Raw genomic sequence first — 20,710 nt, 5'->3', positions numbered from 1 at the left:
CCTTTCATTTTACCCCCTCTGATTTAAGGGGGCAAATCACCTTTTCCAAATTTTTCTCAAGGTAATGGTCACTATCGTGGGAATGAGATGCAGAGAACGGCAAAGGGAAATTTTCAACATCAAATGCTCAACTAGATATTTTGACTGAGAATGAAAAAAGATACAGCAACAATTTCGAAATAAACTCAAGAACATGAACTCTGACCTGATCCAATTTTGAGGGCAATCTGAAAGAAACAAGGAGTGTATCTACAACTGGGCAGTTCTGCTAACTCAAGAGACAGAATAGTGGATTCCTTTGCTTGTAGTCAAATTCTAGCACCAAATTTGATTGCTAACATCTAAACCCTGAGGTTATGTTGGATAATTCATGCAGGCTATTCCCTCAGGAGCATGAAGTGCCTCTGAAGTAGCTGCAATGGCATTGAGTCAAGTGAGTTAGCCAATCTTCTCTTGTCTTCAAATCAACACCGCCCATTTAAATTAATGAAGGAAAAGTGGTCATCAACAACAGCAACAACAACTGGTGTTTTTATATAGCAGCTATAACATAATAAAACATCTCAAGGCACTTCAGGGAAACATAAAGCAAAATATGACACCAAGACATATAAAGAGACATTAGGGAAGATGGCCAACAACTTGGTCAAAGAAATAGGTTTTAAGGAACATCTTAAAGGAAGAAAGTAAGGTAGAGAGGCGGAAAGGTTTAGGAAGGGAATTCCAGAGCTTAAGACCTAGACAGGTTAAGACATAGCCACCAATGGTGGAGTCATTAAAATTGGGATTCTCAAGAGACCAGGTTAAAGGAGTTTAGATATCTCAGAGGATTGTAGGGTTGGAGGAGATTATAGAATAGTGAAGAGTGTCATTTGTCACTATGATAAAATCCATGAGAGGCTGTTGTAGAGGTGGAAAACTGATTGCAGCGATTCAAACATGGGAAAGGTGGCCACAAATTTAGGAGATGACAACACATTCTAGAACTTTGAGAGAAAAGGAGATTGGAGATGGGGCGGTAATTTGTTCAGATGGTGAGTTTTTCAAGCAAAGGGATGATGATGGCAGATTTCAAGAAGAAAGGGACAGAACCTGAGGGGAGAGAAGTGTTAACAATGTCAACTATTATGGAAGCCAGGAAGGGAAGTTTGGTGGTCACTAGTTCAGTGGGAATAGGGTCAAGAGGTAGGTCTCATGGACAAGATGAGATGGGAGAGGGCATGAGAGGAGATAGAAGTTAGAGAAAGCTAAAGAAAGACGCAAGTTCAGGGCTTGGGCAGGGAGCTTTCAAAGGAGTTTCGAGGGAAATAAATCCATGAGCTCCTCACACTTGTTGGAGGCGAGAGTGGAAGAGACAAGGTGGAGGTGTTTAATAAGGTGGCATGCATTAGAGAAAAGAAGTCAGGGTTACATTTGCATTCTAGAATGATCTTAAAATAGTAAGCAGTTTTTGCAGACGAGGCCAGGATCTGATAGAGCTTTATATGGTTCAGCCAATGGCTAAACCAGTTGTCCTCCATATACTTTCAAGTTTTGGTCCCTTGAACTTCAGGAAGTGGACATGAGAGCCATACCGGCAGAACAGCCAAAGTGAGACAGAGTAACCCTTTTACTGGGGACCAGGGTGTCAAAAGTGGAGGTGAGGGTGTGGTTGGGCAGATCAGTTGTTGAGAAAAGTAGAGTAAATACATCAAGTACTGTAACTGAGTATGAATTATGGAATTAATGCAGTGTAAAATCAACCAACTATTGTGAAACAGCTACTATAATCCAAAGGATGTCACTGCATACAGTAAACAGAACTACAAATACTGGTGATATTTCAGAGACTTGGCCATTCAGTAATGTTTGCTCTCAGGGAATCTCCAAGATACATCACAGATCTGCAATGAGGGGATTCCAGATTACAATTTCACTTCCTCACAATTATCAGAGTAACAGCACCTGCCATTTAACCCACTGAATGTCTGCTTTTACTTCTGCATTAAACCAGTGTTGTCTGATTGGTAGCCTATACAGGAAACATAGACACAAAATTCATTTTTTGAGGCTAAAACTAGATCAGAGATTCTGCAAATATATGCCCTGATGCAGTCACATGACAGGTCTCAATACAAAACTCACACCAAAATGGCAAACTGCGATAAGACTAAGTTATTTGATCTGGTCAAATAATTGATAAAGTGCATGAGCACTGGATTTATAGGATGATGCAAGAAACCGCAAACATTGATCCAGTCCAACAAAAATGGCTGTTCACTAGAAAAAAAAACAACAGTTGTGAGCAAAATTTAGACTGTGCCTCACCCTCAAGTGCATGATAATTTTCTCCACAACGTTATTTGATTTTGCCTATATATACACATACTCAGTATAGATACACACATACATGTGCACATACATAGCTGGATATAAACACTCATGAATAATTTTAATACACAAAACATACTAAAAATATAAATATTAAAAAAGATAGCTTGAACACCTCGTTCTGAAGTGTACTAAGCCAACTTTCCAATGGTGTTCCAAAATTTAAGTGTGTTTGTGGTTCTATTTTGAATGCCTTTCTCGTCTCCCTTCCAGTCAATCACACTGCAAACTCGTTGCAGCACCTCTGCTGGTTGTCTCCACACTGATTTGGTTAACATATACAATGGTTTTGGTCAGTCTGTACAGCAAGCTGCACAAATATACTTTCAAATCCCGTCAAAAAGACAGAGCCTGAAATTCTTATGAAAAAGGGGAAAACTGCCCATTTTCTTTCCTTATTAATAGGTCAAGAATGAACGCATTGGAATAAGCAACTGAGAAATAAGCAATTTCTGAGATGCTATTTAGTTACCAGATTACAAGAAAGACATGCTCCTTCCTACTTTTTTGCTCAGAGTAATTTTACTCCTTTCTGTCTGCAAATAGAGTCAGTGACCGTCATTGCTGCACACACTTGGAGCTTAGACGAAAAAGCAATTAAAATTTACTTAAGGTTCAATAAAAGCATTTTTAAACTGTGGTTTGAATAAAACATATTAAGAAACGCAGCAACACTAAATTATACCAATTAAATTCCAATAACATGCAGGTTTTTTGAAAACCCAAGCTTGGCTTGAGCTAATGACTGTGACTAGGTTTATCATTTTCCTTCCAGCTCTTTTTAATCTTGGCATTGAGCTGAACTATGGACCTTGACTCAACAAAGTTTCTCATTTCGGAAAAACAAATTATCATGCTCTGCTTCCAATGCTGTCAATATGAAAAGTATCAAAGGTGGCTTCACTGACCTTCCATAACCAATTGAGCATGCAGAATTCACCACACCCACAGTATGTTGGATGGTGAATTCAGTCGAGTCTTAAATTCATAGTCACTGAACAACTTGTGAGCAACATTTAGCCATGGTGCACATTTGACAATGTTAATGAGTCAGGATTCACTCATGCATATTGCAATTAAAGCTCATAACCTACAAGTCATTTTGACAATTGTCCGTTTAATATGCTTTCTCCTCCAGGCATATACTTATTTCTACCCAGTACACAGCTGTTTCCCAGTTTTTCAGAAAATCTCAACGCCAACTGTAACATTTTTGGAATGAATCCAACCACTATGCTCTCTGTATAACGTTAGCACTTAGGCAGTGAATGACACCAGATGCTGAGAAAAGCTCCAAATGAGCACTCACTGCCTAAATTAATCTGTCCTGTTCTTTTCTGAGCTGCAGCAGTGATCAGAGGTCACTTTTCAAAATGTGTGAAGTATCCTTTTCTATTGTGCCCTTCCAATCTGACACACAGTACTAAATCATTACTGGCAGTTTTAGAAACATTAAATTAACAGACACTTGCATAAGAGTGGATTCATTAACAAAAGCCAGCATGGATTTGTGAATTTAAATTTTAGATGAGATAAGAGAGAGAGACTGGATGAAAATTATGTGGTTAATGTGGTGTACGTGGACTTCCAACAGGTATTTGATTAACTGTCACATAATAGATTTGCCAGCAAAGTTGAAATAAAAGTTGGAATAAAAGGTACAGTGACAGCGTGGATGCAAAGTTGGCTGAGTGACAGAAAACATTAGTGGTGAACGGTTCTTTTTCAGACTGGAGGAAGGTAGATAGTGGGGTTCCCCAGAGGACTTAGAAAAACACAGTACAATCAATATGGCTTTAAGACAGGGAAATTATGTTTGACAAACTTATTATGGTTTTTTGAGGGTCTAGCTAGTAGGGTAGATGAAGGAGAGCCAGTAGATGTAGTATGCTTGGATATTAGCATGGATGGACGATTGGTTAATCCTCAGGAACTAGATATAAATGGGCCATTTGCAAGTTGGCAGGCCACACCTGGAGTAGTGCGTAGTCTTGGTCTTCATATTTAAGTATATAATTACATTGACAGAGGTACAGGAAGGGTTCACTAAAGATGTTACTAACATCTGGGGACAAGTGTCAAAATTGGGAGAGCTGGCGCACAGACTAGTCAAGCAACAGCCTGAATCAAACCTTACAGATAACGTCCCAGACACCACAGTCATGAATGGTGGTGGGCAATTAAACAACTCACTCGAGGAGGAAACTCTACAAATATCCCCATCTTCAATGAGGGAGGAGCCCAGCACATCAATGCAAAAGATAAGGTTGAAGCATTTGCAACAATCTTCAGCCAAAACTGCTGAGTGGATGATCCATCTCGGGCTCTTCCATCTTGGGCTCCTCCAGAGGCCCCCAGCATCACAGATACCAGTCTTCAGCCATTTGATTCAATCCACGTGATATCAAGAAACAGCTGAAGGCATAGGCTGAAGGCACTGAATAGTGCCAAGACTATAGGCCCTGACAATATTCCAGCAATAGTACTTGTGCTCCAGAACTTGCTGCACCCCTAGCCAAGTGTTCCAGTACAGCTACAACATTGGCATCTACCCAGCTATGTGGAAAATTGCCCAGGTATGTCCTGTATACAAAAAGCAGCACAAATCCAACCCAGCCAATTACCGCCCCATCAGTCTGCTCTTAATCATCAGTAATGGAAGGGGTCATCAACAGTGCTATCAAGCGGCATTTGCTTAGCAATAACCTGCTCACTGACACCCAGTTTAGATTCCGCCAGGACTACTCAGCTCCTGACCTCATTAGAGCCTTGGTTCAAACATGGACGGAAGAGCTGAACTCTCGAGGTGAGGTGCGAGTGACTGCCGCACTAAGGCATTAAGGCCGCATTTGACTGAGTGTGGCATCAAGGAGCCTGAGCAAAACTGGAGTCAATGGGAATCAGGGGGGAAACTCTCCACTGGTTGGAGGCATGCCAAGCACAAAGAAAGATGAGTGTGGTTGTTGGAGGTCAGTTATCTCCGTTCCAGGACATCACTGCATGAGTTCCTCAGGGTAGTGTCCTCAGCCCAACCATCTTCAGCTGCTTCATCAATGGCCTTCCTTCCATAAGGTCAGAACTAGGAATGTTTGCTGATGGTTGCACAATGTTCAGCACCATTTGTGACTCCTTAGATACTGAAGCAGTACATATCCAAATGCAGCAAGACCTGGACAATATCCAGGCTTGGGCTGACAAGTGGCAAATAACATTTGCACCACACAAGGGCCAGGCAATGATCATCTCCAACAAGAGAGAATCTAACCATCGCCCCTTGATGTTCAATGGCATTACCATCACTGAATCCCCCACTATCAACATCCTGGGGGTTACCATTGACCAGAAACTGAACTGGACTAGCTATATAGATACTATGGCTACAAAGAGGTCAGACGCTAGAAATCCTGCAACAAGTAACTCACCTCCTGACTCCCCAAAGCCTGTCATAGAGGTCTACAGCACAGAAAAAGGTCCTTCAGCCCATTGAGTCTGCGCCAGTCAAACAAGTACCTAACTATTCTAATCCCATTTTCCAGCACTAGACCCATAGCCTTGTATGCTACGGCATCACAAGTGCACATCCAAATACTTCTTAAATGTTATGAGGGTTTCTGCCTCTACCACCTTTTCAGGCAGTGTGTTCCAGATTCCCACCACCCTCTGGGTTAACAAATTCTTCCTCACATCCCCTCTAAACCTCCTGACCCTTACCTTAAATCTATGCCCCCTGGTTATTGATCCCTCCACCAAGGGGAAAAGTTCCTTCCTGTCTACCCTATCTATGCCTCTCAATTTTATACATTTCAATCATGCTCCCCCTCAATCTCCTCTGCTCCAGGGAAAATAACCCCAGTCTATCCAATCTCTCCTCATAACTAAAACTCTCCAGCCCAGGCAACATCCTGGTAAATCTCCTCTGCACTCTCTCGAGTGCAATCACATCCTTCCTATAATGCGGATTCCAGAATTGCACGCAATATTCTAGCTGTGGCCTAACCAGCGTTTTATACATTTCCAGCATAACCTTCCTGCTCTTATATTCTATGCCTCAGCTAATAAAGGCAAGTATCCCATGTCCCTTCTTAACCACCTTATCTACCTGTCCCGCTACCTTAAGGGACCAGTGGACATGCACACCAAGGTCCCGCTGATCCTCGGTACTTCCCAGGGTCTGACTGTTCATCGTGTATTCCCGTGCCTTGTTTGTCCTGCCCAAATGCATCACCTCACGCTTATTCTGATTAAATTCCATTTGCCACTGATCAGCCTGTCTATATCCTCCTGTAATCTAAGGCTATCCTCCTCACTGTTTACCACCCCACCAATTTTCGTATCATCCGCAAACTTACTGATCAGCCCTTCTACATTCAAGTCTAAATCATTTATATATACCATGAATAGCAAGGGACCTAACACCAATCCCTGTGGAGCCCCACTGGACAAAGACATAAAACACCCCTCGACCATCACCCTCTGCTTCCTGCCACTCAGCCAATTCTGGATCCAATTTGCCAAATTGTCTTGGATCCATCATTATCAGTCTCCCATGTCAAAAGTCTTGCTGAAGTCCAAGCAGACTATGTCAAATGAGTTGCCCTCATTTACACACCTGGTCACCTCTTCGGAAAAATTCAATCAAATTGGTCAGACATGACCTCCCCTTTACAAAACCATGCTGACTGTCCACCATCTACAAGGCACAAGTCAGGACTCCCCACTTTCCTGGTTGAGCACAGCTCCCACAACACTGAAGAAACATCCAGGACAAAGCAGTCCGCTTGACTGGCACCACATCGACAAACATTCACTCCCTCCACCACCGACGCACAGTAGCTGCAGTGTGTACCAAGGCTCCTTAGACAGCACCTTCCAAACTCACAACCACTACCATCTAGAAGGACAAGGGCAGCAGATAGATGGGAACACCACCACCTGGAAGTTCCCCTCCAAGTCATCCCAACTTGGAAGTATATCGCCATTTCTTCACTGTTGCTGGGTCAAATTCCTGGAACTCCCTCCTTAACAGCACTGTGAGCGTATACCTCCACCACACGGACTGCAGCGGACCATCACCTTCTCAAGGGCAACTAGGGATGGACAATAAATGCTGGCCCAGCCAGTGAAGCCCACAACCCGTGAATGAATAAAAAACCACTTCCTCTTATACAAAATAGTCTCCAGCTGAAAATTCCTCAATCAATGATGTTTTCCAAACATGGTTTCCAAACATGCTTTTTTGACCAGCATGATAACTAATTGCACTGAGTAAATTCCAGTAGTTAAATAAATCTTTTGGGGCGAAGACAAAAAAGAACTGCTCAATAACCCTTAATGATATGCTTTTCAGACTAAATCCCCCAGAACTCCTCTTACAATACAAATATACACAAACCATCTGGTTCATGCAGCCTGTCCCATACAATTGTAATACCTTGTATATCATATGTATCCTTACCACCTCACCCCAAATGACTTTATCTCCTGGGAGAAACAGAAAACCAAACAAAAATCCAAACCAACTCAGGGCTGGGGAGGGGCAGAAACCTAGGAAATGCTTCTCTAATAATCAGGACTCTTGGAAATCACTCTGGCCCAGACAATTCTATGTAGTACCTAGCTTTGATACAAGGTGATCTTCACCCCAGCCAGAAACAGATCTAGGCCTCGCTTGAAGGAATTCAGTGTCCACTGCACAAGGTAGCAACCTGTTTCGGAGGACCACTTTATTTTTGAGAAAAGATGCAGCTCCTGACATCTAACCTGGATCCCACCTTACACAACGTAAAATTGTGAGCCATGGTTCACCCTAACCTATTTAAATGGAACAAACAGTCCAGTCAAAAACAATCCATTCCCTTAATCATCTTATAAACCTCAATTCACCCCCAAGTTTACACTTCTTTCAAGCGTCCAGTCCCAGCTCTTTTAACATGTCTTGATGACAAAAAGGCTTCAAGCTGAGAATTCATCTGATGGCCCAACTCTGCACCCTTTCTGAAGCCTCAACATCATCTACCAGGCGAGGAGGCCAAAAGTGAACACTGTTCTAAACTGAGGCCCAAGGACAAAATCATATGCTTAGTGGTAGAGTCAATTGACCCAAAATTACTCCCAAACACCCCATTTTCTATAGCTATTGCTCCTGAGCCTTTCAAGGTATATGCTCTCGACCTTCCAGATTTCTTTGTTTCTCCTGCTTTCATTCTCCTCAAGGGTGTATGTACGTTCAGCATTCTCCTTACCCACATCCATAATACTGCACTTTACCAAGTTAAACATGATTTTGCCATGACTCCAATCCTCCAATACATCAAGATCCAACTGAAGCAGTCAAACATTGTCTGTAATGTATTACCTTCCTGCACTGAATCCACATCTGGCTCTTCTTTATACCTCAAAAACCTTGAAAGCCGGTTCGATACTGTAGTGAAGAAGCCACGTATAAAATCAGTTCTCTGTTCAGCATCTGAGTGAGCTTGTCTCAAAGGTGGTTTCGCTATGTGTGAAGAACAGCCAGGTTCAGAGATGGATCGATGGTAAGGGATTGTTGCCAATTTGGTATTTGCTTGCATCACCTGGGCAGGGTGCTGCTCTGGGACATCATCTGATCCAGTGCATTTAAGGTTGTGCTTTGCCTGTCTTGGCTGATCCTGGTCTTCTGACCTGGTGTTATTCATGTCAGAAAAAATCCTCTTGCTAACGTTCCATGAAAAATTTGAGGCTGAGTGCCATTTATAAGCATTCGTTGGTTTGAAAGGCTCCGAGTGGACCCGCTTGTATATTTTCCATTTTGGTTTTGAGGGTGTGCGCCACTGGTAAGCATTCAGACTGCTGGGATTCCTGTCACTGTGAGCTGGGTCCGAGAGGGATCTCCTGTAATCACCCCGAGAGGAGGACTCTTGTTTTTTCAACACACTCATCTTTCAAATTTGTAAAACCTGAGTCTTCCCCTCTCAAAGTCAAATACAAACAGTGCATTTAACAAAACGCACCAAACTAAAAAGTCACAGCACACTAAAACAGCTTCCAATTTCCGTGTCAAGATGCACATAGACACGTCACAACCACTTCCTATTGAGCCTCTTCTTGATGTCATATTATAATAAGAAAGGAAGTTGGCTGAACATTTCACAGACAACCACAGCTTCAGACCTAAATTGATCAGCTGAAAGTCTGCATTTCATAAAAGAAATTTCCCCCAAAATTCAGAACAACATTTCTCATTTAGCTTTACAGGCAACCACTGTGGCAAGAATATTCTGAAGATAAAAAAGGCTATTTACACTAGTGTCTTGAAAGAGTCAGGAAAAAAAGAGCCGAGTAAATGTCAGCACTAAACCAAACAGGACAATCTCCAATGATCATAGTACTGAATTGTTATTTAGTTGGAATAAATAGTAAGAATGTGAGCAGCACGTTGAGACTTAATCACTCCGAATGAATTTAATTGCCATTTTAGCAAAACAAAGAAATATTCACTCTTGAAACAAATCCTTGTGTGGATTTAAGCAACTAAACTTTTCGAGTTAACAACTCATGGGTTAGGGAGGATAGTTAATTTCAGTATCACCTTTCTCATTGTACAACAAATTTAGTCAAATCTATCAGATAATTCCCAAATGTAAGCAAAAAAGAATTTCGTCCATTCCACATGAATTATATTAGGTGGTCAAACTTCATGAGGTACTTCATGGTTGGCTGCAGATCCAACTCAACAGTCTACCTCTGTTATTAGAACTTTGTAGCTGCAAGAGTAAAACTGTGATAGTTGAAAAGGCTTCCTCATAGCCTGCTTACACAAGGTAATGGCACTGCCAATTCATTGAGGCCAAATGGTCTCAGGTGTGTATTCAATTATTCTACTCACTAATTGGGCCACATGTAAACAATGGTCACTTGGGCAAAATATTCCACAACTACCTTTTACAGAGGATGAAAGAAAACAGTTTTAAAAAATGGAAGAAATGTGCAAGTAGCTTTCTCAAAAATTAACTGGCATGCAAATTAGCTTTTGCTAAAAACTATTTGTTAAAAAAGAATCGAGAGAGAACTAAACTGTACAAGCGCCAAACTTTTGAAGTGATCTTGAAGCCTCCCTCCCAGGTTGCTTAAACAAACAAACATCGACACTGCTAAATCTGGCATTGAGTCATACAGGCCAGAAGATGCAAGGTCCAATTCTTATTTTCTGTTTTGACCAGCAAATCTTTAGTGGCTGCACTGGGCCCAGCAGCCTGCAGCTGGCAAGATGTTGGCAGGGGGAGGTGGCGGAATCAATCAAGGATCCTGTGCTGAAAGTTATCCAGTGAACTCTCCTGGAAAGGTCAAATGTACAAATACCAAATATGGTTATTTCAATTTGTGCTTCAATTGTATAGATCCTTGGTTGGATCGCACCTTGAATAGTGTGCGCCTTTTTGGTCCCCTTGCCTTAGGAAGGATATTGTTACCATAGAGGGTGTGCAACAAAGGATCAGCAGACTTGTTCCTGGGGTCGTGGGACTGTCCTATCAAGAGAGATTGGGGAAACTGGGCCTGTATTTGCTAGAGTTTTGAAGAATGAGAGGTGATCTCATTGAAACCTACAAAATACTTAGAGGGATAGGTTGGGGAGTCTAAAACCAGGGGACACAATTTCAAAATAAGGGGGAAGCCACTTTGGACCGAGATGAGGAGAAATTTTTTTGCTCAGACGGTTGTGAATCTTTGGAATTCTCTGCCCCAGAGGGCAGTGGAAGTTCAGTCATTAATTATGTTTAAAGCAGAGATTGACAGATTTCTAAATACCAATGACATAAACGAATATGGGGCTAATGTGGGGAAAAGGCTTTGAAGCAGATGATCAGCCATGATCGTATTGAATGGCAGAGCAGGCTTGACAGGCTGAATAGCTGCTCCTGCTCCTATGATCCTTTGCTCCAAATGAGGATCAGGCTCAATTGTCATGTCTCCCAAGCTAGTCTATCACCACTCAGTCTGGGGTCTAGCATCAAAGGTTGCAGTACATCTGGGACTGTACACCAGAAACCATAACACATTCATGACTGATGGTAAAAAAGAGTAAATTAACAAGGAAATAAGATTTGCTCTGAATTACTTATGACTGGCTTGACTGTAATGAAAAACCTGCACTCTGCTGCAAGCAACTGCTGTAACTGAATTTTTTAATGGCAGAGGAATAACTAACATTGCCCTTCCTAGTGGATCTGTGTTGCAGGCTCGTACTCCTCTTACTTGTTGATACAGGTGCACACCAATGTGAGGTATTGGCATTTCTTCCCCATCCGCATACGCTTAGCTCCCAAATCACAACTAGGTTCTAATCCCAATGTCCTCCATACGGTCATTTGTTAAAACGACTCCTTGACTAAAGAGAACAAGAACCCTAACCTCACCGAGGATACCCTCCATCATATTGTGTGGGATAGATTTCGAACGGATCTAGCAACTTAAAACTGGGCATCTGTGAGGCACTGTGGGCCATTACCAGCAGCAGAATGGTACTCAACCACAATCTGCAAGCTCATGGCACGCATATCCCCCACTCTGCCATTACCACGAAGCCAGTGGATCAACCCTGGTTCAATGAAGAGTGCATGCCAGAAGCAGCACCAGGCACATGTAAAGGTGAGGTAGCAAACTGGTGAAGCTATGTCACAGGACTACATGCATGCCAAATAGCATAAGCAGCAACTGATAGACAGAACTAAACAATTCCACAACCACAGGATCAGATCCAAGTTCTGCAGTCCTGCCACATCCAGTCATGAATGGTGGTGGATAATTAAACAATTCACTGGAGGAGACGACTCCATAAATATCCCCATCCTCAATGAAGGAGGAGTCCAGCACATCAGTGCAAAAGATAAGGCTGAAGCATTTGCTGCAATCTTCAGCCAGAAGTACCGAGTGGATGATCCATCTCGGCCTTCTCCGGAGTCCGCAGCATCACAGAAGCCGGTCTTCAGCCAATTCGATTCACTCTACATGGTGTTAAGAAACAGCGGAGAGCACTGGATATTGCAAAGGCTATGGGCCCTGACAATATTCTGGAAAAAGTACTGAAGACTTGTGCTCCAGAACTTGCTGCGTCCCTAGCCAAGCTGTTCCAGCACAGTTACAACATTGGCATCTATCCAGCTACGTGGAAAATTGCCCAGATATGTCCTGTACACAAAAAGCAGAACAAATCCAACCCTGCCAATTACCGCCCTATTAGCCTACTCTCAATCATCAGTGAAGTGATTGATGTGTCATCAACAGTGCTATCATTAGGCACTTGCTTGGTAATAACCTGCCAACTGACATTCAGCTTGGGTTCAAACATGGACAAAAGAGCTGAACTCCAGAGGTGAGGTGAGTGTGACTGCCCTTGACATCAAGGCAGCATTTGACTGAGTATGGCATCAAGGAGCCCTAGCAAAACCAGGGTGAACAGGAATCAGGGGGAAAACTCTCAGCTGAGTGGAGTTATACCGAGCACAAAGGAAGATGATTGTGGTTGTTGGAGGTTAATCATCTCAGTTCCAGGACATTGCTGCAGGAGTTCCTCAGGGTCATGCCCTAGGACACAACCATCTTTATCAATGACCTTCCTTCCATCTTAAGGACGGAAGTGGGGATGTTCACTGATGGTTGCACAATGTTCAGCACCATTTGTGACTCCTTAGATACTAAAGCAGTCCATGTCCAATGCAGCAAGACTTGGACAATATCCAGGCTTGGGCTGACAAGTGGCAAGTAACATTCAAGCCACAAAAGTGCCAAACAATGATGATCTCCAACAAGAGAGAATCTAACCGTTGCCCCTTGACATTCAATGGCATTACCATCGCTGAATCTCCCACTAATAACATCCTGGGGGTTACCATTGACCAGAAACTTGTCTCGACTTGTCATGTAAGTACTGTGGCTACAAAAGCAGGTCAGAGGCTAGCAATCCTGTGGCAAGTAACTCACTTCCTCAAAGCCTGTCCACAATCTACAAGACACAAGTCAGGAGTGTGACGGAATACTCTGCACTTGCCTGGATGAGTGCAGCTCCAACAACACTTAAGAAACTTGACACCATCCAGGACAAAGTAGCCTGCTTGAATGGCATCACATTGACAAACATTCACTCCCTCCACTGCCGACGCACAGTAGCAGCAGTGTGTACCATCTACAAGATGCACTGCAGAAACTCACCAAGGCTCCTTTGGCAGCACCTTCCAAACCAGCAATCACTACCATCCAGATGGACAAGGGCAGCAAATGCATGGAACACCATCACATGGAAGTTCCCCTCCAAGCCACTCACCATCCTGACTTAGAAATACATCGCCATTCCTTCACTGTCGCTTGGTCAAAATCCTGGTACTCCCTCCCTAACAGCACTGTGGATGTACCTATACAACATGGACTGCAGCAGTTCAAGAAGGCAGTTCATCACCACCTTCTCAAGGGCAATTAGGGATGGGCAATAAAGGCTGGCCTCGCTAGCAATGCCCATACCCTGTAAATAAAAAAAATATTTCAAATCATAACCTCTACCCCCATTTTCTTGAACAGCAGCTGTTCTTACTCTTCTCCTTGCACAATTATCCATTTTATCATTTAATCTCTCCTGTTTCCATCCTATCTTAAACTTTCCTATTTGTTCTTCTTTCTATCCCCAACACTCCCTCCACTTTCTCAACCCTTATCCTCGCTCAAAACCTGTTACATTTCCGGCTTTATCCAGGTCTGATGAAAGAACTCTCTCCACAAATGCTGTCTGACTTGTTGAGGAAGACCATAAGACATAGGAGCAGAAGTAGGCCAATTGGCCCATCAAGTCTGCTCCGCCATTCAATGAGATCAAGGCTGATTTGATAATCCTCAACTCCACTTTCCTGCCTTTTCCCCATGAGTATTTGCAGCATTTTTGTTTTTTAGATTTCAGAACCAAAGTCAGTTTCGCCAGCCAATAGCTAATGACACTCTCAAAATCTACAAGTCACAGTAACACCTTTTAAGAGGCTAGTTATTATAAGACACTATGATCATTCTGAAAGCCCTAAGCCCCCATAAATCATGCACTTGAGCACAAAAATCAAAGCTGACATTCCAGTGCAGTACCTGGGAGTGCTGTGCTGTTGGAAGTACCATCATTCGGATGAGACATTAAACCAAGTCTGCCCTATCAAGTGGATGGAAAATATCCCTATTTTGCACTATTTTGGCTGCCACATGTCCAACGACACTTCAAAAGTACTTCACTGGCTGTAAAGTGCTTTGGAATGTCCTGTGGTCATAAATGGCGATATATATGATTTATTTTTTCAATTCAATTAATTAGATAACTGCACTCATGCAGTTTTTCATTCTTTCTTGCTTCCGTCAACCCACTGTGCTAAAAACAAATAGATGCAGAATTGGGAAAAGGGCTCTGATCTCAGAAATAATGACTGTGCAATCTGTATTCTATTCTTGGGCAAAAACGAACAGCCTTCTTGAGGACTGAATGAAAATCTACAATGTACTCATTAAACTCTGCTGCACCTCCATCCTCAAATACTGCTGTTGGCTAGTTCTAACAAAGGTTCCCCTTCTCACAGATACTGACTGACCTGCTGAGTAGTTCCCACATTTTCTGTTCTTATTACTGTTATTTCTATTACCTGTTAAGACAAACTACAAAGCAATCAATTTTTTTTCACATTTATTAGACTTGTATATAAAAAAACAGCTTCACAGGTCACCTTTCAAAAGATGGCTCTTCAATGATCAAAATACATTGCCCAAAGAATCCTTTGTGGAGACTGTTTTAAATCCCAAAATGAGCTGTTTAACTGACCATCCATAGACTTAATATATTCTATTTTTATGTGGATGCCACAGGGATACTCTGCAAGATCACAGAATCAAATTTCAGCATTTGATCCACTTTGCCTGCATGAGTAGTTACCTAATCTAATCCTATTTCCCTACTCTTCTCCTTACTCAAAATTTTTTTGTGCCCACTTAATTCCTTCTAACAAGTCATAATTGACTAGACTTTGCTAGCTACTTACTGTAATGCATTATGCGCACCAATAATGAACAATGTTCTTGCAAAATTCTGCTTTTAGCACTAATGCTAAATTTATGTCTCATTAGCAATTCATTCACTTCTCCCAAACCCTTCAAAAACTTGCAACTCTTCTCTTAGACTATCTCTTCTTCTTCTGCTCTGCTGAACGTAATTAGCATTTCTATCATAACCACAACCCCTCATCTTGGTATAATTGCTCATAATTTTGCACTGCATCTTTTGCAATGTTCCCAAAACAACACCTACTATTCCTGTAGTATCCTCAGGTTGGGTGCTTTGAAGGGAAGTGCACAGTTTTGCAATGAGCAGTAAATGGCACACTCTTTCAAGCACTAGCTGATTCTTCAATGGGTTGGCCTAAAGGCACAAAGTTCGATATTCATGAACTGACAGTGCTGTCAAGTCCACAGTTGCCTCTCAACCTGCAACCGTACAAGATTCGTTACTCCAAGCTCCCTGCAATAAAATATTTATAGAAGTGCTGTGCTACTCTGGTTGAATGACAGTAGACCACTGAATACCATTCTCAATACAAAAGCTCCATGGGTTGCCTCTTGCCTGCTGGCTCCAAGCTGTTAAGCCGTGGCTGTAGCAAAACTGGAGCTGACAGCAGCATCACAGGGGCCATGGCCCCGCTGCTTCCAATCTGTTTGCATTGCAGCTAATATGTCACTTCTTCTGTCTATAATGACCTCAACTGGTCACTAGGTTTCAAAAAAATGCTACATTTTAGAAAATATTTTTTCTGAGGGGCTGGCATCTGACTTACTCGCAGTCAAAAGCTACAGCTATACTCAGTGTAACATATCTCCAAGTTTGTTTTTCTTCACTCACTTGATGAAGTCAGCTGGTTTGTTCTAATCCATGCTTTTTCCAAATTTACCAAGAAAAAGAAACTTGCCATGTAGGCAACTCCAAATACAAACACAGACTCTGCTATTCAAATTTAATATCTTCAAAGAACCATTTTTAATATTGGGCTTGAACTTTTCTCAATACATTGCTGTTATATTCTTGAAAACTGGTGAGCAGTTTTACCTTAGAATGGTAAAAACAAGTTTTGGTTCCCCTGAGCACACCAGACATACAGTTCCTGTTGCCTTTAGTTCAACAGTATTTCCTCTTCACCCTTTTGCCTTGATTCTCAAAGGTGGCCTTCCAAATGCTTGGTCACCTCATCCTACTGAATGGGAATAGGCCTGCCTTTACGCCACCCGCCCACCCAATCACAACATCAAGAAGAGTTTGATTATTAAGGTGGCTCTCACATGGAAGCAATGCTCGAGTTGTTGCATTTGGTAATTTTATGAACATTTTTGCCTGAATACACCCAATTGAAAGTGAGCTTAAGCAACATTATAAGTGAGAGCACCTTTCCTCCTTCCAGTCAACTGGCTCCTCTCCACAAATTAACTGGCAACTTCACACCTTAAGAGAAACCTGTAGAATTTTTTTTTATCTGAAAATTCAATATTCAGTATACAGCTAAACTTACAAACAAAGCCACGTCCTCTGTTGCAAAACTTACAGAGGTCATTACAGTTATAGTAAACATAGGGTTTAGGGTTAAGTTATTAATGGATTTGATTGTGAGGGAGGTAGGAGAAAGGAAGACAAAAACACAACACATGCCTTGATCGTTTACTCTTGTATCACAGCTGCCATCTGTTTCCCAATTCAGCCACTTCCTGTGGCAGTAGCCAGTCTGATAAAACAGCTACTAAAAATACACCTGCCACAGGAGTTATGTGAAAACATGGAACACATACAGGAAGTGCTTCGAATAACATGAAACATTTTGGAGTTGTTCTGTCTTAGGTTATATTTATACATTCATTTTGTCTGAATGGATAAATCATGTGCAGCACACAGACTTTAGGTTAATCTTCCAATTGAAAACAATGTACCAGCTCCTGGGTTTCAGTGGCCATAATTGCTGGCTTGCTGAACAAAGAGGTCCCACCACACCACTTCCTGTTTACTTTGTGCTGCCCAGAAGTTCACTATCACAAAAGCAACTCCTTATACGTGCCTGCAAGGAGTCACATCCTCACTCTGCTTTTCAATTGCATGTTTGATACATTAGGAAATCTTTGCCCAGTGGATTACTATCTATCGATTACACACCTCACTGTACAGTCAGGATCAGTTTTCCTTTTTCATTTAAACATAAGAAAAGCAGTTACATAAACAGAAAATGCTGGAAACACTTCGCAGGTTAAGCAGTATTTGTGAAGAGAGAGAAACAGATTTTACGTTTCAGGTTGTTGACCTCTGATCAGAACTGAGGTACAACAGATTTTAAGCTGATACAAAGGCAGAGAAAGGATGGGGTGAGGGTACTGGAAGGAAGAACAAAGGTCTGTGATAGGGTGGAAGTCAGGAAAGATTAAATGACAAAAGGAATGATGGGACAAGACAAAATGGTATTGGGGCAGGTGGAGAAACAAGAGATGGGTCTAAAGGAGCTGAAAATGGCAACAGCAAAGGTTTGAACAGCACTTGTCCAAAATAAAAACAGTAGTGGTTATGATCTGAAATTGGTGAACTCAATACTAAGTCCAATGGCTGCAAAGGGCCTGATAGAAATATGAAGTGCTGTTGTTCACGCTGAAATTGGCTTCCAACATTGTTCTAATAAAAGGCAAAGGCAAGATCAGAGTTAGAGTGGGACAGAGAATCAAAATGGCAGATGACAGAAAGCTCAGGGTCATGCTTGCGGGCTAAACAGGGGTGTTCAGCAAGTGATCATTATGTGAAAAAGACCTCATTGTGAACAGCAATTAGACTAAATTGAAAGCAGTGCAAGTAAATCAGTGTTTCAACTGGAAAAAGTGTTTGGTGCACTGAAAGGTGGGAGGGAAGAAAAAAGAAAAGCTTGCATTTAAATACTGCGTTTTGCAACCACAGGGTACCCCAAAATGCTTTACAGCCAATTAAGTACTTCTGAGGTGTAGTCACTGTTGTAATATAGGCAACGTGGAATACAATTTTTGCGCACATCAAATTACCAACAACAATGTAATAATGACTTTGAAAAACATCATCCTCTGTTCCTTCTCCTTGAATCTTCTTCAGGAGTCCTTTAGTCTCATAAATGTATCACAACAGGTACAGAATCAGCGAAATAAGCATCCACCCGCTTGCATATAGTCACCTCGTTGTCATCAAATCAATCGCTATTTTGTCCAGTAGATAGTAATCTAGTTTTGTAATGTTAACTGAAAGATATATATTGACCAGGACACTGGGGATAACCCCCATGCTCTGTTTCAAAATTGTGCCATGGGATGTTAACATTCACATGAGAGGCAGACAGTGCCTTGGTTTAATACCTAATCCAAAAGGTGGCTCCTCTGACAACAAAGCATTCCATCAGAACTGCAGTGGAGTGTCAGTTTTGATTTTTGTGCTCATCCTGAAGTGAGACTTGAATCCACAACCTTCCAATTTAAATAGGCAGGTGTTGCAACTCCCTTGCCTAGGAAGGTTCCATGGGAAGCTGGGGGGGAGAGTGGATACTGAGAGTGAATGATAAGTGGACCAGAGTATCTAAGGGAAACTGACCCCTTCGGAGTGCTGACTAGGGGGAGAAGGGGTAGATGTGCTTGATGGTGACCATCATGCTAGCAATTGCAGAAATAGCAGAGGATGATCCGTTGAATTTGGAGGCTTCTGCAATGAAAGTGAGGAATAGGAGGCTTCTGGGAGGAGCAGAAGTGCAGTAAATGGGATGGACAAAATTGAGAGCCCTGTCAACCACAGTACTGGGGAATTCTCAGTTAAGGAAAGGGAAAGATATGCTGGAAGTCCTGGTATGGAAGGTGACATCTACAGAACCTAAGAAAAGCAACAGTGGTCTCTTGTGTCAGTCAGAAGCTGCTACAACGATGTTACACTGTTTGTCTCGTAGCAGCCCTTCTGCTGTAATCAGAGTTCCACTGACTCTGCAGCCACACTCAACCAGACAAGTTCACATGGCCAGGGCTATGGCAGTGCACTGGATCAAGAAAAAAATCCATCAAATGTTGACCTGATGGTATTGCAAACTTCAAATTGCTGAATGAAATAAGGCCTTCAGAGGTTATTTTTTCCCCCACTGTAGATCCTATTTCCAAGATGGATTCAGATTTCAAGTTTACAAAGTTTTAATTGAGTGAATAGGTGTTAGTGAGAAATAAAATAAAAAGAGGACAATAGCATGTGACTGGGAAACAGGAAGATAGCATGAACAAAGGGGCTTAAAGTTAATTATTATTTTACACTTGTAATTTTTACTTTGGTTGCATAGGATTAAGATTACAGTGTATTAAGTTACTCGACATTTGAGTAGATTTCATACTGTAGCACAAAGACCATGTGCAAGCTGAAATTTTGTCAAAATGCCAGGTCCACAGGAGCCTGGAATTCCCCAGGGCTTCTGGCAACTGAAGGTCAACACCCACAGAATGTCCAAAAATATCAATAGCACAAGTCGACACAGTGCAACTTATAGATCACAGTAACCCATCAACAGAATACATTGCATTCTCAGTTTAACACAGCCCAAACCAAACAAGTCTTCCTTCAAAAATCTATTTTTCTTCCAGATTTCCCCTTCACACTCTTCTCCGAAAGGTAGAAACGGATTTATAAGCATAGCACCAGCAGGCCTCCAGGACCCTACCTAAAGTATCATTCCATGTTTGAGTGAAGATGTTGGTGGGTTAACTAACTTGGCGAGAGATCAACTGAGTGGGAATAAGAAAGAAATCACAACTCAACGAAATGCTATCCTCAGGAGACAGGCACCACCTACTCTTTGGGTCACTGGGTAGTCATCTGAAGCAGGGGAAGGCTATTTTTTTTCAAAATTCTTCTTTACCAAGGCACAGTGCTTTGGCTGCAGCACAAACAGATCGAACCTGGCAACTCCCTGCTCAGTAGCACAAACAATGCAAGCTAACTCTTTTGTCAAAGCACATGCAAATGCTCTAGTGCTGCAAGCTTGTATCCACCAGACATGTTCAATTCTGACAACTCCAAATAAAGGAGATGCAAAGGTGTCCCCCACAGCCGAATGAATAACGAGCCATGTAGTTCCAGGCTCTCCAGTTTGAAACCAAACACTCATTTCAAGTGAAGCAACATTTCACCTGTACTTCCCTCAACTTAGTCTACTGCATTCGTTGCTCCCAATGCGGTTTCCTCTACATTGGAGAGACAAAACGCAGACTGGGTGACCGCTTTGCAGAACACCTTCGTTCTGTCCACAAGCATTACCCAGACCTCCCTGTCACTTTCCAT

General features: G+C 42.1%; 1 protein-coding gene across 5 annotated transcripts in view; it reads right to left on the bottom strand.

Moving 5' to 3' along the window:
* rasal2 (RAS protein activator like 2) overlaps positions 1-20,710 on the bottom strand; it is a 392,247-nt gene that overhangs the window by 304,339 nt on the left and 67,198 nt on the right. The window contains exon 1 of one of the 5 annotated variants that reach the window (XM_078561543.1): positions 8,726-9,471. The exons of 1 other annotated variant lie outside the window; for it this stretch is intronic. In XM_078561543.1, the coding sequence (XP_078417669.1) occupies positions 8,726-9,290 (565 nt within the window). In that variant the 5' untranslated portion in view covers positions 9,291-9,471. Of the gene's footprint in view, positions 1-8,725; positions 9,472-20,710 lie in introns of those variants that run through there. 3 more of the 5 variants (XM_078561542.1, XM_078561545.1, XM_078561544.1) reach the window with 3 other exon arrangements.

Source organism: Cetorhinus maximus, chromosome 17, assembly GCF_964194155.1.
Source record: "Cetorhinus maximus chromosome 17, sCetMax3.hap1.1, whole genome shotgun sequence".
Taxonomy (NCBI): domain Eukaryota; kingdom Metazoa; phylum Chordata; class Chondrichthyes; order Lamniformes; family Cetorhinidae; genus Cetorhinus; species Cetorhinus maximus.
Note: the sequence above shows the minus strand (reverse complement) of the source record. Positions and strands in the feature narration are given on the sequence as shown.